Genomic DNA, 17,898 nt, shown 5'->3' with positions numbered 1-17,898 from the left:
CCTATGCCGGGGGTCCAAGGGGGCGCTGCCCCCTGGCAGGGTTCGACCTGACCGGTCAGGTCGCGGGGTCAAGGGGCAGCGCCCCTGCGGGGATTTCCGAGGACAGCGCCCTCGGAACAAATTTTTATTGTAAGAGTTGCTTTAAAGTTTTCTCTACCTTCTCGGCACTGCTTGGTACCATTCGGTACCCCTTTGTACCGAGCAGTACTGAGCGGTACCGAGTGGTACCGAGTGGTACTAAGTTCTAGTATCGCTCGGTACCGAGCGGTACCAAGCAGTACAGAGCAGTACCAAGCGATACTGAGTACTGAGCAGTACTGAGTTCTAGTATCGCTCGGTACCGAGCAGTACTGAGTTCTAGTATCGCTCGGTATCGAGCGGTACCGAACAATACTGAGCAGTACCGAGCAATACCGAGTACTGAACAGTACCGAGTACCAAGTGATATGCGTGTCCGATACGTGTGTCCGATCTAATTTAAATAATATTTTAATTGGACACGGCAAAGCCGTATTCGACACGTATTCGTGCCGTATCGGAGGCATATCCGTATCCGACACGTGTTCGATACAGCATGCCTCATAAATAGATGTATCCGTGCATCATAGCAATCCACTGATTTTAGGTTGTTTTCATCACGTTCTTGTGTGTTTTCTTGCTATTTTTATCAATTATTGCTAGGGTTGCTTGCGAACTTAAGTATTTCCTCTTGGATTACTTGCGAACTCAAGTATTTCCTATCAGTTTTCAATCACATGTAAGCGACTTAGTTACCAGCGCACCCTTATTTCAGTTAATTGCTTATTTTTATTGATTAGACTTTAGTATTACACTTGACTGACTAATTATTGTTTGATCTTTAGCCATTGCTTGATTAATCTGTTACCAATGTTATTGTTACACAATCTACGGGATTAACCTATTAATCACATGTTCTCTTTTGTGTAAATCCTTCATTGAATATATTTTTCGACCATGTAGGGGATAACATCCTTTCATTGCCTGGCTTTTACACAAAAGAAGTTAGCTGCAGGGTCACCACTGGATATAGTAAGAGAAGCCCAAATGCTTACTGGAGTAAAGAACTACATGTGTAGAAAATACGATAGAAATTGTCAGGAGTCCCAGGACCAAGAGCCATTGAATGGATAGGTAGCATAAGTCTCGCAGCGGCATCTTCTACACTAGCTCTTATGATTCATGTTTTCAAATTTTATAGAATTGCCAAGAAAAAATCATAAAGTTAATGGTTATTTGAGTATGGGAACCCAAACCTCAGGGACTCACAAGTACTTTATACTTTATCAGATCTATTGCTCAAATATTCTCCTTACGAGAGTCGAGTGCATTACAGGACACATTTTCAACTGTTTGTTGTGTTATGATCTCAAGGTATGGTTAATAATTGATTCATTTATTTGCAATATCAGTTCTATGACATGTCATTGGAACTGATTATTTGTTATTGAGCTAAATGTGTTTACTCATATAATCTAATTAAGTTGTGCTGTCTGTTAGCATGTTTTGGTAAGCGGTACCTTTCCAACTCTTAACTGTCAAAATTTGTTTAAAATAGGAAGAAGGGATGGAGGTTGTCACCAAAGTTCTGCATCGATATACAGCTGAAAAGCTGTCATCCTTTGGCGAGCTGGCACTAATGTGAGATATCTTAATTTTATTCTTTCAATTGCTAATATTATGTATGATCTCCATGCTCGAACACTCTATCTATGTACTGAAATCCCCATGGCTCTCTAGCACATGTACTAAAATTATGTTCCAGCTTATTTCTGTTTTTGTATGACTATATTTAGTTTCAGCACTGAGATAAAAAGGCAAAGGACATCAAGGTGGTTTGGTCGGAGATTTAGGCTTCGTTTGTGATGGCTTTCTTATTGCTTCTTAAAGCAACTTTCTAATACAAAAAAATTATTTTTTTTAATAGAAAATTATTTTAAGAAACAGTAAGAAACCGTCCCAAACAAAGTCTTAGTCAAGACAGGGAAATCTATCGCTCTTTATTCTAATGAACACAAGTACCAAACACCTTTTTTTATTTTTATTTTGTAAACACATCAAATAGTCAAACTGTATTTTACCATGTTGAACATGTAGACATGTTAATAAAAGGTAAAATGATTCATGCAAAAATGTGCGTCTTCAATTAAAGTACAAATCTGAATATGCCTTAATTTTTCTTCGGTAATGTCTATAGTAATTATACATGCTTTTCTCTAGCTTGGCCAGAGGAAATTCGTTGCGATGCTTGCGACGGGGCGAGTAATCTCCTAAAACCCCATTTTCGGCGTTAACATCGCGTCGGAAAACCATGCATGCTTTTCTCTAGCATGGTGGGAAGGGGATCCGGTGCGACGCCTGTGGCGAGGCGGAGTCAAATATAAAATTGCGCATTTTCGAACAGGTACCCGAAGACCATGCACGTCTTTCTCTGACGTGGTGGGGGATATAAATTATGGCTATGGTGTCGTATGACACTAGCCGAGCACGCTTTTCTCTAGTGTGGTGGGAGGCCCAGTTTCCTGTAGTTTTTCCTAAATGGGGGAGACGCCGGGAGGCTGTCAAAATTTTTTCTGAAAAAGACAAGGACATGAAGAAATTTTGGACCATAAGGACTTGTATTTGAATGCAGATCAAATGACTAAAAAGGCTTGAACTTAAATAAATGAAATTTAATGAACTAAGCCTGAACCATATGCAAGGAACTCAAACTCAAATGATCTAAGTGCAGTGAACTTGAACTTAATTCAAACTCAAATAAGCAGTAAAATTTTGGATAGTAGGGGACTCGAACGAATGGAAGAGGTTTATCATGAACCTGAACTATACTTGCACACCGAACTTGTGGACTTTTGAACAACAGAGGACTTGATTGGAAAAGACCAGAATGAGCTTGAACTTGACTTAAACCTAGACTTAAACATCGAGTCTAAATAAAGTACGAAGTGACATAGAATTCAAGCGACTAATAAAGAGCTGAATTTTGAATCATTAAATGCTTGGTCAAACATGCATTTGCTTGATGACAATCATGATTGTTCAAACAAGGATCGATCAAAACACTTATGGCTCTCTCACAAGCAGCAATGCAAAGATCTTCAAATGAACATTAAAATAACCACTTTGATATTTTAAATGCATTCAAGCAGATATTATGCAAGAAAATAAAGGTTTATGCATAAGTTGATCATGGATCTTAGCATGGAGTTTTTGGATGACTATACTTGACTTGTAAGAGTCATGTGAGTTGAAATAAAATATTAAGGAGCATGATATGAAAATCATCATGCACATGGCAAATCCTCTTTGAAGATCAGGAGTTTGTAAGTGGAACTTGTTTGCAAGAAACGAAAGGATTGTAAAGGATATGATTTGGTCACAAAGTTGGGACTGCTTTGCCTGGATATATACTAAGATGCCTGACTTATCCCCTGATGTAGCAGTTCACAAACTAGCCATTAAACCTGATGCAACTCCCATCAAGCAAGCTACAAGGAGAATGAGATTGGAGATTGAAGAGCAGGTGATTACATAGACGAAGAAGCTCATAGATGCAAGTGTTATTCGTGAAGAAAAGTATGCTGATTGGATCTCCAATATTGTCCCCGTCAAAAAGAAGGACAGATTCGTATCTGTATCGACTTTTAGGACCTCAACAAGACGTGTCCGAAAGATAATTTTCCATTCCCCATATCTAAACTCCTGGTGGAAAAAACTTCCAATTATGATATGTTCTCTTTCATGGACGGGTCATTGGATTACAATCAAATCAAATGGCGTCTGAGGATGAAAAGCACACATGGTTCAGGACGCCCATGACATTTTCTGCTATACAGTCATGCCCTTTGGCCTGAAGAATGCGGGTGCAACCTATCAACGAGCAATGACATATATATTTGATGAGCTAATATATCAAAACGTCGAGTGCTATGTGGACGACCTTGTTGTCAAGAGCATGAAACGAAGAGACCACCTGGATGACTTAAGCATTGTATTTGAAAGGATCTGGAAGTATGATATGAAGATGAATCATCTCAGGTGTGCTTTTGGGGTTTCCTCTGGCAAATTCTTGGGATACGTTGTTTGACACCGATGTATCGAGATCGACCCCAATTAGATCAAATCAATTATGGAGATATCGCATCCTAGAAATCTCTGCCAACTTCGTTCTTTGCAAGAACAATTGGCTTTCATTCTGTGATTCATATCGAATCTGTTGGGTAGGTGCCAGCCCTTTTACAAATTAATGAAGAAAAAAACTCATTTCATGTGGGATGAAGAGTATCAGGAAGCATTCGATAGTTTCAAAAGATATTTGTTAAATCCACCAATTCTCATAACGCCAATTTCGGGGAAGCCTCTTATACTGTACATGACAGTACTAAAAGAGTCTCTCGGAGCATTATTGGCCCAACACAATGATGAAGGCAAGGAGAATTCACTATACTACATCAGTTGGAGGTTAATCGGGGCAGAAATCCGCTATTTCCTGATTGAAAAGCATTGTTTGGCATTGATCTTTGCAGTTTAGAAATTCCACCACTATATGTTGTCACATAAAATCACCTTGATATCAAAGATCGATTTGCTAAAGTTCTTGGTGACAAGATTAGTGTTGACAGGTCGTTTAGCCAGGTGGGCAATACTGCTCCTGCAATTTGATATCACATACATCACACAGAAAGAAATGAAAGGGCAGGTGTTAGCAGACTTCTTTGCAGCACATTCTATCATGGCAGATTCTCTGTTAAATGATGATTTGCCCGACGAGCAAATCATGCAAGTCCAGGAGAATGAAAAGTTACCATTCTGAGAGATGTACTTCGATGAGGCATCGTCGATTAAATCTACTCGACCTCTAAATCTTGCAATGGCCCGAGCCGGCATTGATCTCTTTTTTATAGCACCTGAGGGAAGCATAATGATATTTTCATTCAGTCTGACTGAACCTCGGACCAATAATGAAGCTGAATATGAATCTTTAATAGCAGGGCTGAAATTTGTGATCGATGTTATAATCCAAAAACTCCAAATCTTTGGTGATTCTCAACTTGTAATAAATTAGGTTCTCGATATTACAAGGTTAGCAAAGTTGAATTGGCCCATTACCATCGGTGAGCCCTCGAGCTTATGATGCAAGTACTAAATGTCGAATAGCTCGAGTTCTTCGAGGGACAGAATGCCAAAGTAGATTGTCTTGACAAATTAGCTAAGGAAATGATGAACATAAATAAGGAGAGGCCTATATTCATTGGACTTTACACCCATAGGGTCTTGGAGCCCACTCTATTATAATTCCCAAGGGCAGAAGAAGTATCAGATTTAAGCCAGCAAGATATAATTCCAGTTGACCCTCTACCTCTCCATCAGATCGTTATGGAGAATTATCCAGAAGAATATCATGTAGCCAAGAGACGTAAAGCTAGTCAAGCTTTAGCATCATGGTTGCATTTCCTCGATGTCAAGGAGGGAGATGATTGGAGGCAACCCTTCATCGACTATTTCAAAGAAAGCAAACTCCCAAAGGATAAATCTATAGCTGCACAAATTAAAAAGAGGGCATTGCGATATACATTTGTCAATGACACGTTGTATAGACGAGCTTTTGATCAAATGTGGCTAAGATGCCTAGGGATCAAGGAAGACGATAAAATAGTGATAGAAGTCCATTAGTCCATGAAGGACTTTGTGTTGCACATCAATCAGGTCTTAAAATGATCGTTAAAATAAAGAGAATATGTTACTATTGGCTAACTATGATCAGAGATTATATTGACCATGTAAAGAGGTGCAACGAATGTCAAATCCATTGTGATGTTATACATCAACCACCAAATCCTCTGCACCCAACAGTAGCATCCTGGCCATTTGAATGCTGGGGCACAGATATAATCGGACCAATAGATCCTCCATCATCAGCAGTATATCAATTTATTTTGGCAGCAACAAACTACTTCTTGAAGTGGGCAGAAGTAGCTGCATTGAAAGAAGTTACATCCGAGCATGTGATCAACTTCTTTTCCTACAACATCGTTTACAAATTTGGTGTGCCCCGTCGCATAATCTCAAATAACGGTACTGCATTCAAAAGTACAAAAAATTTACAAGCTCATTAATCGGCACAAGATCGATTAGAAGTATTTATCAATATACAATCCAAAAGCGAATGGCTTGGCGGAGGCCTTCAACTAGACGCTGGTGAAATTATTGAAGAAGATTATCACCAAGAATAAAAAGGAGTGGCATACGAAGATGGCAGAAGCACTATGAGTATACCGTACAACCTACAAGACTCTAATCAAAGCCACTCCTTATTCACTAGTATTTGGAGTTGAAGCAATATTGTCACTGAAAGTTGAATTACCATCGCTACGGGTAGCAATCAAGAACGATCTCACTCAAGAACATAATGCTTGTTTAATAATTAAAGAGTTTGATGCACTCGATGAGACCAGACTACAAGGTCAAGAAAACTAGAAAATCTACCGAGGAATAATGGCAAAATCCTTCGATCAGATGGTGCATTTTGAGCATTTCAAGAAAGAGAATTAGTCCTGATATTGAGAAGATGAATCATCCCACACTAAAAAATTGGTGGCAAATTCATATCAAATTGAGAAGGCCCCTTTGTCATCAAGAAGGTGTACCAAGGAGGAGCATATCAATTAATCAATCTGAACGGTTAGAGGTCTATGCCATCTTTCAACGACCGACATTTAAAGAAGTATCATGCATGAAAATTTCATGTCTAATGTACTTTATAATGATCAAAGTGTTATATGCATATTTATCAAAGCATGCTTATATTTATATTTTGAAATTCTCTTGTATAGTAAGAATTCATTTTAAAATCTCCTATCAGATTGGGGGTATTTTAAATAATTATTTGGGTTGACATCGCGCCGATTGCCGAGATTCTCGAATAAATATTTAAAATCTCAAAGATTCAAAACTTATCAAAAATGTCCCTGTGAGACAAGGGGCATTTTAAATATTCATTTGGGTCGACATTGTGCAACATGCTATGATCCCAAATAGATATTTAAAATTTCAAAATCTCATATTTATTCTACGTTGAAATGTCCTTACGGGACAGGGAGCATTTTAAATATTTATTTGGGTTGACATAGTGCTGCATATTGAAATTCCCGAATAAATATTTAAAACTATTAATTCAAATATTCTTTCATGTTAGAGAATACAACAAACTATTTTCAAAGTATATGCCTGTGATCTTTAGAAAGTTCGTGATACCACCTTCTCCAACGTACAAAAATTTGAATGTCAAGAAAGAAACTTTTATGACTACACACTCCAACAAATTGAGCCGAAACAGCTTGAAGTCTTTCAACAGCCTAAAGCTTAAGGTTCGAATGGGTGTAAAAAGCCATATTCAACATGCCCAAATATGGCTGGATCGCTGGCAGCTCCGTCTACTCAACAAGCCATAAGAAATGCCGTAGTAGCGGAACTCCACTTCGTCAACCTGTCAGTAGGGACTGTAGGAAGCACGAAGGCTAATTTGATTAGACAAATTCAAGTGATCGTAGTATACAAAATTCTCCTAATTAACTGGAGAATCAAAGTTCCAACGAGAAAGAAGAGTCACGAGCAACTACCAAATGTATGTAGGCTCCAAATCTTCAACCACAAAGGAGACATCCAAATCTACCAACTTTAGTGAAATCAGTATTGGGGAGAACATTTCTCATGGCTCAAGTCTAAAGCATGAATGAGTGTAAAAGGTAGGATCCAACACGTTCAAATATGGTCAGATGGTTGACAGCTCTATCTACTCAACACGCCATAAGAAAGGCCGTAGTAGAAGAACTCCCATTTTAGCAACCGGAGGACAAAGAGCTATCAAATCCTAGCTCTCCTAATCTGATGAACTCAAGTGATTCAGATTAAAGTCTCCTTAAGTAGTTAAGGATCAAGATGCTTCATACGTTCGGTACTATCGATTAAATCCGAAGCCTGCAAATCCTTCAACAAATCCATAAAGCACAAAGCGAGGATCGATGGAGCTCTTCTTCAACAATTCCATCAAAGCACAAAGCTAAGAATTGAAGAAAATATCCTAAAATTCACATAAAGCCTGAGGCGGAACTAAGAGAATTATGTCATCAATAAGTCCGTTATGCATAAAGCTCTAGATTGATGACTCTGTGCCATCAACTTAATGCAAACCTAAAGAGTTTAGGTTGCTGGCATTTACTTCTTCATCAAGCTCATCAAAGCAAGAAACATAGAGTAGAAGGTACAAAAAAATCACCTGACAAGTCAGTAAAGACATATCAGGTAATTCTCCATCAATGTCTACAGTACAAAGCACAGGACAGAAGAATTCAAAATCTCAGGAGCCAAGCTAAAGCTACAAAAAGAAGCATCTTGAATGACATCTACAAATGTCCCTAAGGACTGGGGACATTTTTAAATATTTATTTGAATTGAGACCCTTAAATAAATATTTAAAACCTTTTTTTAAGATATAGCCAGAGGATGGAAGAATGTGGAAGATCCTCTGCAAACTGAATGTGCTATCGGCATAAAGTATATTTTGAGCAAGATACAATTAATTTTGGAGGTAGCAAAGTCCCGCCATATGATGAATCTATAAAGCTCGAACAAATTCTGAACAACGCCTGTTTATATACGACAGAAATATCATATCCATACATAATTATGGCAAAGAAGAATGTTGAGCATGTACCGAAAGGTTATAAACTAAAGCGACAGTGGTGCCAAAAGGAGAACAGAAAGTGGCAGTGCCATACACTACCATTAACTTACACATGAGTATGAAGGACATGGGTAAAGGAGTGATACCCTACAAATTTGAGTATGAGATCTATAAAGGCCCAAAAATAGACTCTCGAAAATCTACGAAATGAAAATTTTAGTGTGACATCTAAGCAAACCTTTGGAGATCCACTAAATGAAAATCTTAGTGTGACATCCAAGCAAACTTTTGGAGACCCACTAAATGAAAACCTTAGTGTGACATCTAAGCAAACTTTTAGAGATCCACTAAATGAAATCTTCTGTGTGACATCCAAAGAAATTATCTAGAGATCCACAGGATCATTCAACATACAACAAATGTGGTTCGCTCTAGACGTGAATCATATTTGTTAGGGGGTATTTGTCGACCTATATATAAGGTGTAATGGAATCATCATGATATTAAAAAATATACATACAAAATACATGAAATACCTGATTATCTGGCAACCTATCCCTCAATCCTGCGTGAAATATGTCGAATATGTCGACTGCTATAGTACTTGCCTCTGCAAACGGCGCTAAAGCAGCCTGGATATCCCACGATAATGCCTCATTTTTGTCGTTGCTCTCGTTGTTAAAAGGAAATCAAACTGAGCCTTTATGTTTCTGTTCTTCCACACTCAAGTTCTCCGACTCCAACTTCTTCCACGATCGCAAGACCTCTCTGCTTCTGCCGATCTCAACTCTTCCCTTAATTGTAGCCAAAGCCTTGCCTTCGATTGAACCCAACAGTCGCAAACCCACCGAACACCATAGCCAACCCAACCTTCTCCTTAGTCTTGATCAAAGACCATCTCGCCTTTGAGACGGACACCCAAACCAATCTCTTATTCGCAAACCATCGGTCCAGAGAGAGAGAGAGAGAGAGAGAGAGAGAGAGCCTCTTTGAAGCCAGGTCATATCTGATGTAATCAATTGTAGTAAATTAAAAAAATGCTCGCCTCGATATATGTGCCAACTCCGACAATGTCCCACAACTAAGGTATAACCTCCTAAACTTTGAAAACCCATTCTTGACGCTTGCAACGCAGCGAACGACTACCTATGCATGCTTTTCTCTAGCGTAGTAGGAGGGAATTTTTTGCGATGCTTGCGACGGGGCTAGTAATCTCCTAAAGCTCCATTTTTAGTGTTAGCATCCTGCCGAAAAACCAACTCATGCATGCTTTTCTCTAGCGTGGTGGGAAGGGAACTCGGTGCAACGCTTGCAGCGAGGCAGGGTCAAATATAAAACAACGCATTTTCGAATCGGTACCCGAAAACCAACACACGCCTTTCTCTGGTGTGGTTGAGGACGAAAATTATGGCCGCAGTGTACTATGATACTAACCGTGCACGCTTTTCTCTAGCGTGGCAGGAGGCCCAGTTTCCTGTAGTTTTTCCTAAACGGGGGAGATGCCGGGAGGCTGCAAAATTTTGTCTGAGAAAGACAAGGACATGAAGAAATTTTGGACAACAATGACTTATATTTGAATACAAATGAAAAGAATAAAAAGGCTTGAACTTTAATAAATGAAACTGAATGAGCTAAGCTTGAACCATATGCAAAGGAACTCAAACTCAAATGAACTAACTGCAGTGGACTTGAACTTAATTTAAACTTAAATAAGCAGTAAAATTTTGGACAGCAGGGGACTCGAACAAATGGAAGAGGTTCATCAAGAACTTGGGCTATACTTGCACACCAAAGTTATGGACTTTTAAACAATAGAGGACTTGATTGGAAAAGACAATAAGGAGCCTGAACTTGACTTAAACCTAGACTTAAACATCGAGTCTAAATAATGCACGGATTGACATAGAATTCAAGCGACTAATAAAGAGCTGAATTTTGAATCATTAGATGCTTGGTTAAACATGCAATTGCTAGATGACAATCATGATTATTCAAACAAGAATCGATCGAAAGACTTATGGCTCTCTCACAAGCAGCAATGCAAAGATCTTCGAATGAACATTAAAATAACCACTTTGATCTTTTAAATGCATTCAAGCAGACATCATGCAAGCAAACAAAGGTTTATACATAAGTTGATCATGGATCTTATCATGGAGTTTTTGGATGACTATACTTGACTTGTAAGAGTTATATGAGTTGAAATGATGAAATATTAAGGAGCATGATATCAAAATCATCATGCACATGGAAAATCCTCTTTAAAGATCTGGAGTTTTCAAGTGGAACTTGTTTGCAAGCAACGAAGGATTGTAAAGGATATAATTTGGTCACAAAGTCATGGCATAGTTTGTATACACATAAGTACACATAAGGGGTAAATGCAATTATAAACCCGTATGGTCCCTGACGAGCATGTTATAAAAACACACGTGAAGTCTAGGTATGCTGTGCGGGTCAATAAATTTAAACCTGATCCTCCTAAGAGGGTAAGTAGGAGTCGACAAGGTTTGATTATAAAATTTCCCCAAACACCCGCTTGGGCCCTAGCGAGCATGTTGTAGGGATACATGTGACGTTTAGGGATGCTGGGCGGGTTAATAAGTGAATTCAAGTTCGAACCTGATCCTTCTATGTGGATCAATAGGAGTCAACATGGTTCGAACCATCAAACAAATATATTGTTGTGGCGACAATTATATTTGTCTTAGTACATTCATATTAGGCCTTCAAAGCCTATAATAATAAAAATTCACTAACAAAGGCATGAAGCCTACGAAACTCGATCCTCTGTTGACAGCTCGACATAGTTGACAAGGTTCTTCTACAAAATGCAAATATCTTCAAATGGAAATTACCCTAGCCACTCTGATGATGGCCGTGTTTAACCTAGATCTCGACCGGAGGAGTGATTCAAATAATTTCAAATGCCATCCGAAACATCCAAAAATAAAAAAATCCCAAAATTCCAAATTCAAATGTTTAAAATTTAAATTCAATCATGAAACCACTTAAAACAAAATTCATCTACCATCCACAACAGTTTATCGAGGTGGACAAATTCGAATATAACTTCAGCTCATATAGAGCCAAATGCCTTGTCGAAAATATCACTATGATCCATTCTCAAACAATATCCTGCCAATAAGGACGTGGTATGTGTTCTCTAACCGGCGGTTTTACCGCCAAATGGCACCGCAGGATAAACAGTTATGACCTAGAGCCCTCTGAACTGAGTGTTTTTGCCGTCAAATGACACCACAAAATACCGTTTATGGCCAGAGCCGATACGTTTCTTAGTGGCATCAAATCCTTGAGATATGAATCAATAGGATATGATCGATAAGGCACAAAGCCCTCTATTAGCTAAGGTAGATTCAAATTTGTCCCCTTAGACAAATATTCACCTCAGGTCTACAAGATACTCTTGGACGAAGCAACCCATGTCTGCTGACAAGAATCCTTCTGTCAGGTTGGGTGACTACCTCCTATAACTAAGTAGTCCAGAGACCACGATGGCCAGGGATGACGAAACCATGGGATCTTGATTGGGTCCATCATCCATTCCCCCACCATCTGTTTTAAGTGTGAGATGGTGAAATTTTTAATTTTAAATATCAAACTTTACAAATTTTCTAAATCCCAAACCCATGCTACTACTATACGCCTGATACTACGTATCTATGGATATAACGTATATGATTGATGACTAGCCTTAATCAAAAGTTCTCTCTCATTATCGGGAGGGGTAATTAACTATAGGGGCTTGTGCCTATAGGAAACCAGAACTCAGATCATAATGTCCTTGTAAAATGAGGGCGAAATCTCTAAGTAGTGTCTTATCTACAAATTCATTTGCCTTTCAAAATTTACCCTGGAACTTAATCCCATTAAAACTCTCCCGAAGAAGAAAAAGCAATAGCGGGCAGAGGCCGGGGCCGAATTTTCGGAGCCCACATCACATTATATCTTCATTAGATTCTCCCATTGAAATTTTAAATCTTCCAGTGATTTTGATCTACAGGAGCTTATAAATTCTTTGACTAGTAACTCTAACTTCATATTCAGTGCTAGATCTTGAAACAATAGATTATTCCTGGCTCTTCCATTTTATGAAATTTCTTTTAAAAAATGTATGATATCCAGTTGTGATTCTTCTATCCATTGGTGATTCTATATAGTTTACGTTAGGATACCCTTTGTATTGTATAGTATCCTTCTTTTTATAGAGGATTCCTTTACCATAACTTGATTTATTGTATTTGATAATTCGATAAGCAACTTGAATATGAGGCTCTTTAGGTTTCTGTATGAATTAATTGATGAGACTCGCTTCAAATGCAATGTCAGGACATATGTGAGATAAATGAATTATTTCTCGAACTAATCTTTTATATTAACTCATGTCTATTTCTTTTCTTTTTATCTACGTTTAGTTTTGACCTAATTTAGTATGGTTTCATATGATTTGCCATCAGTTGTTTATATTTTTTTTAGTAGGTCCATGACATTTTTTTCCAGAGGAATATTTTGTATTCTAATAAATAACTTTTATTCCCAATATTTATTTGCATTTATCCAATTCTTTGCTCTGAAAGTTTTCAGCAATTTTTTTTTTTGAGCGACTTCTTTTTTCTATTTCCATCACCTTTGAAAATTATATTATTAATATATATAAGGAGAACTGAGATTTTACCTTTAAAAAAGTGTTATTTAAATAGGGTATAATCTCTTTGACTGTGTATTTTGTTTCATTAATGGTTTTTATGAATATGCCAAGTCATATTCTCAAAGATTGTTTAAGGCCATATAGTGTTTTTTTAAAGTTTTACACTTTTTTTCTTTATGAAAGATCTATCAAATCTGGGTGTTGGATTCACATAGACTTCTTCCTTGGCATCCTCATATTAGAAAGCATTATTTAAATAATGTTCTTGTATGGACTATCTAGATGCAAGAGAAACGAAGATGCATATCCTATTTATTTTTTATATTAGGAGCAAAAGTTTTTTTTTAGTCAATTCTATAGAATTGAGTATGACCTTTGAAAACCAGTTTCATTTTATATCATTCTAGGCTTCAATTTGTTCTATATTTTATAAAAAAAATTATTTTCATTGTACATTTTTAATCGCTTTTGGTAGTTCAATGATGTCCCAAGTGTGATTTTTTTCACATGTATTCATCGCTTCTCTTATGACATTCTTCAAATTCTTGTTTTCAAGTGCCTAATATAAAGTTTGTTGTAATTAGAATAGATATTTATAAGAAAGGCTTTATGAATAGGAGGATTTTTTTTAAATGTGTTCTTGGAGATATGATATAGAGAAGAATGTGCAGTAATTAGTTGATCATTGTTACCTAATAATAGTGTTGAGTCTTGTGCTAGCTTCAGATTTTGACTTGATTTATTTCTTATTTTAGAAACTTGGAAGTGGTACAATGTTTGGATTTTTTGGAGTTTTTATTGTAAGAATGTTAAGATGAAAGATAGTGATTTCATCAAACTTATCTTCTAATCGAGAGTTCTCTCCTTAAAGATGAGTTTGATTGAAAAAGTTATACTTCTCATCAAATATGACTTCTTTTGAAGTAAGAAATTTTTTGGTGGTACTAGGATAATATTTATACCCTTTTGAATGGTGGAATATGCAATCATAATATTTATGAGAGCCCTAGGATCAAGTTTACCTCTGGTTTATTCATGGATGTTAACATACAAAACAAACTTGTCGGCTCAGAAAATTTACACCCCAGCCTCGCCACGACCCCTTTCTTTTTTTGTTTCGGCGAGTAGAGTTTTAACGAGTTTAGGTTCCGAGGCAAATTTTCAGAAGATAGATTGGGTTTTGGATAAGATATTACCAAGATATTTCACCCTTATTTTGCGAGGACTTCATGATCTGAGTTCAGGTTTCCTAAAGATGCAAGTCCCTATAGTTAATTACCCTCACAATAATAAGTGAGAACTTTCAATTAAGGTTGGTCATTAAACACATACATAGTATCCATCGTATGGTAGCACTAGGGTTAGATATTGAAAATTTAAAATTTATATCACCATGGACTTAAAGTGGATGGTGGGGGGAATGATGATGAACTTGTTAAAAATATCATTGTTTCATCGTCTCGAGCAATTTTGATCCCTAGTCTACTTAATTAGAAGAGGTAGTCGACCCAACCTGACTTAAGGATCCTTGTCGTTAGCTATGAGCTGCTTCGTCTAAGGATATCTTGTAGACTTGGGGTGAATACTTGTCTAAGGAGACATATTTGAGTCCACCTTAACTAATAGAGGGTTTGATGCCCTATCGATAATATTCTATTGATTCATTATTCAATGATTTAGAGTCGTTGGAGAATATATGGGCTTCGATCATGACCATAATTTAGTGGTACCATTTAACTGCAAAATCACCCAATCAGATGATCCTGGTCATAATTGCTTACCTGTAGTGCCATTAGTGGTGAAACCACCAATCAAAGGACATGTATCACATATTTACTAGCAAGAGATGATTTGAAAATGAATTTTAGTGATATTCTTGACTTGACATTCGCTCATTGTGAGTTGAAATAATTTCAAGTTTGTCCACCTCAACAAACTATTACGGAGAGTGGATGGATTTTGCTTTAAGTTATTAGATGATTAAATTTTAATTTTAAAATTAATATTATTAATAAACATGGAGCTTTAGATCATTCCAACCGGGATTTCAGCAAATTTCGTGGATCCGTCGGGTTTGAGGTATGTATGCTGGATTTCCACCTTCTCTCTCTTTTTTTTGTTCCTTTGAGTATAGCATGGAGGTCAACAAGAATTAATCCCTCCGGTTGAAATTTGCATTCAATACGGCCATCATCAGGGTAATGTTTAAAGTTAATTTAGATATTTGTATTTCATAAGAATTTGAGAGGCATTTTTAAATTTTTGGGGTTCCCTATGATTGATATTTTATGTCAATGCGGCCATCATCGGGGATATTTAAATAGGTCGTGTATTTGTCATTTGAACAGTGTCAACTTTGACCATTCGCTAATAGAGGATTTGGTTTGATTATTGATGTTATGAGTTTTTGTATGAATATTGAGAATCAAGACTCTTATGCTTTCAACAATGAACAATTTTTGTAATAGATCTTGAAGGTAATATAAACTTGTAAAATCAAATACTCTGGTTGGCGCTACGACCATGTATTTATTTAATAGTTCAAGTCGTGTCAACTCCGATCTATTTAATGAGAAGGATCGGACTTGAACTTAGGTTCACTTTTGACCTGGGCAACATTCTTATACGTCACGTGTGTACATACATCATGCTCATTGGGGCCTATGCAGGTATGTGCTTTGGAATGCATTTTGAATGATATATTCATATAGTGGTTATATGTATGCAGTGCAATGAGTGTATATGATATATTTGGATGTTTACACACTCACATTTTCATTTGCATATTAACATACTTGTATGTACTTGTATATTTGCATGTATGCATGTATATTGGCATATATAGTTGTGCATTGCTTAATCATGCTTGCATGACGTGTTGATATGTAGTGTAGTGGTTTAATGCATTAACATAAAGTATGGTGTATTTGCATGATATGTATATATAATGCATCCATGCATTACCTGTTTGGTTGCATAATGCATTTGCATGATGATTCAATGCTCTCATGCATGGTTTAAAATTGCGCAATATGAGGCTCGCCTTTGCGCAATTCCAGTAAAAAACGCCTCGATGCTTACGCCTCGAGTTTTTTTTATGAGGCTTCCGCCTCAACTTGGTTGAGGCCCGCCTTGAAGCCCGCCTCGCCTCACTGGCATGAGGCTTACGCCTCACGCTATATATATTAAAACTTGCATAAATCTTGAAGTAAATGTCCGACATTGGACTCTATAAGAGAAGAGGAAGGAGAGAGAGCAGTTCACCATAATGATAATTCAAATGAAGAACCCCTTAGTGATTATAGTGCTGATGACTTATGAGTTCTTATGTGATATGTCATTGCTATTTATTTTTGGAAATTAAAATTATATGTTAATGAAAAAAATACTGGGATTTGGGAAAAATAGAATTTTGAGTTAAACTATATTTCACGTTCTCTTATTATTGAGATATTTTGATTTCACTTCATATCTTATGCTTTTTTATGTTTTATATTATTCACTCATTAGTATATAAAAAAATTATCATTTTATGTTTACGCAATCTTTTGATTTTGAGGCTTACGCCTCAAAACGCCTTGAGGCTTACGCGTCGCCTCACGAATGAAAAACGCCTCAATACCCGAATACGCAATTTTAAACATTGCTCTCATGTAGTGAATGTTGTATTTGCATGTTGGTGTAATGCGCTGCCACTACATAGTACATTTTATATGTCAGATAGTATGTTTGCATAATACACTTCACGTGTTGAACAGTGTGCTTGCACAATGCATTTTGCATATTGAGTTGTGTATATGCATGGTACGATTGCATTTTAATGTAACGCGTCGTCACAACATGACGTATTTTGCCTTTTGAATGATGCATTTGCATAGTGTGTTTCGCAGCAATATATATGCACTTGGTGCATTTATATGTTAGGTGAGAATGCCCGCAACATGTCCACTCATTCCTAACTACATGTAGTCTTGATGCTTGCATTGTACACTTGCATGCTTTAGAAAGTATTTGCTAATTACATATACATACTTTGAACATGTTAGTGTGCATTTACATGTATGAGGAAGTGTTATTGAAATGTTCAAATGTGATCTATTGTGTAGGTGATGATTAGAAAATGCGCGAGTTTCCATTTAGGGGGTCTATAAATGCCTTATGTTTGTTTGTATGAATGTTGCAGATCCTATGACGTATTATCATTTTCTCTAAATTCAGCTCGTAGGAGTATTCAAATATGAACACACATATACTTGGTTCGGCTCGATTCGTTTGCAGCCCTAACTATAACCTTGTTGGGTATAATGTACACTTGATTTTTGTGCTTTGAATAAGGACACCTAAACATCACATCTAATAAAAATGAAGGTAGTTAATATGCCACATGAATGAAATATTCAACTACTTAAATGAATTCATATGTTGGTGACTTCCGTCAAGGTAATAATCTATTGTATATTCATGATCTTTGGCTTCAGATATCCATGTGTAATTTGATGTAATAATGTTGACCTCTACTCAAGAAGCC

General features: G+C 37.0%; 1 protein-coding gene across 5 annotated transcripts in view; it reads left to right on the top strand.

Annotated features, from left to right (window-relative positions):
- The window catches only part of LOC110104152 (protein phosphatase 2C and cyclic nucleotide-binding/kinase domain-containing protein), a 36,970-nt gene that overhangs the window by 8,423 nt on the left and 10,649 nt on the right, over window positions 1-17,898 (top strand). For all 5 annotated transcript variants that reach the window (XR_003703209.1, XR_003703210.1, XM_028701202.1 and 2 more), the window contains exon 7: window positions 1,577-1,659. Coding sequence is in view for 3 of the 5 variants with exons in the window: in XM_028701202.1 (XP_028557035.1) it covers window positions 1,577-1,659 (83 nt within the window). In the remaining 2 variants the exon portion in view is untranslated. The remainder of the gene's footprint in view (window positions 1-1,576; window positions 1,660-17,898) is intronic.

This window comes from Dendrobium catenatum, unplaced genomic scaffold (assembly GCF_001605985.2).
Source record: "Dendrobium catenatum unplaced genomic scaffold, ASM160598v2 fragScaff_scaffold_1650, whole genome shotgun sequence".
NCBI classification, from domain to species: Eukaryota; Viridiplantae; Streptophyta; class Magnoliopsida; order Asparagales; family Orchidaceae; genus Dendrobium; species Dendrobium catenatum.
This window is presented reverse-complemented; position numbering and strand designations above follow the sequence as displayed.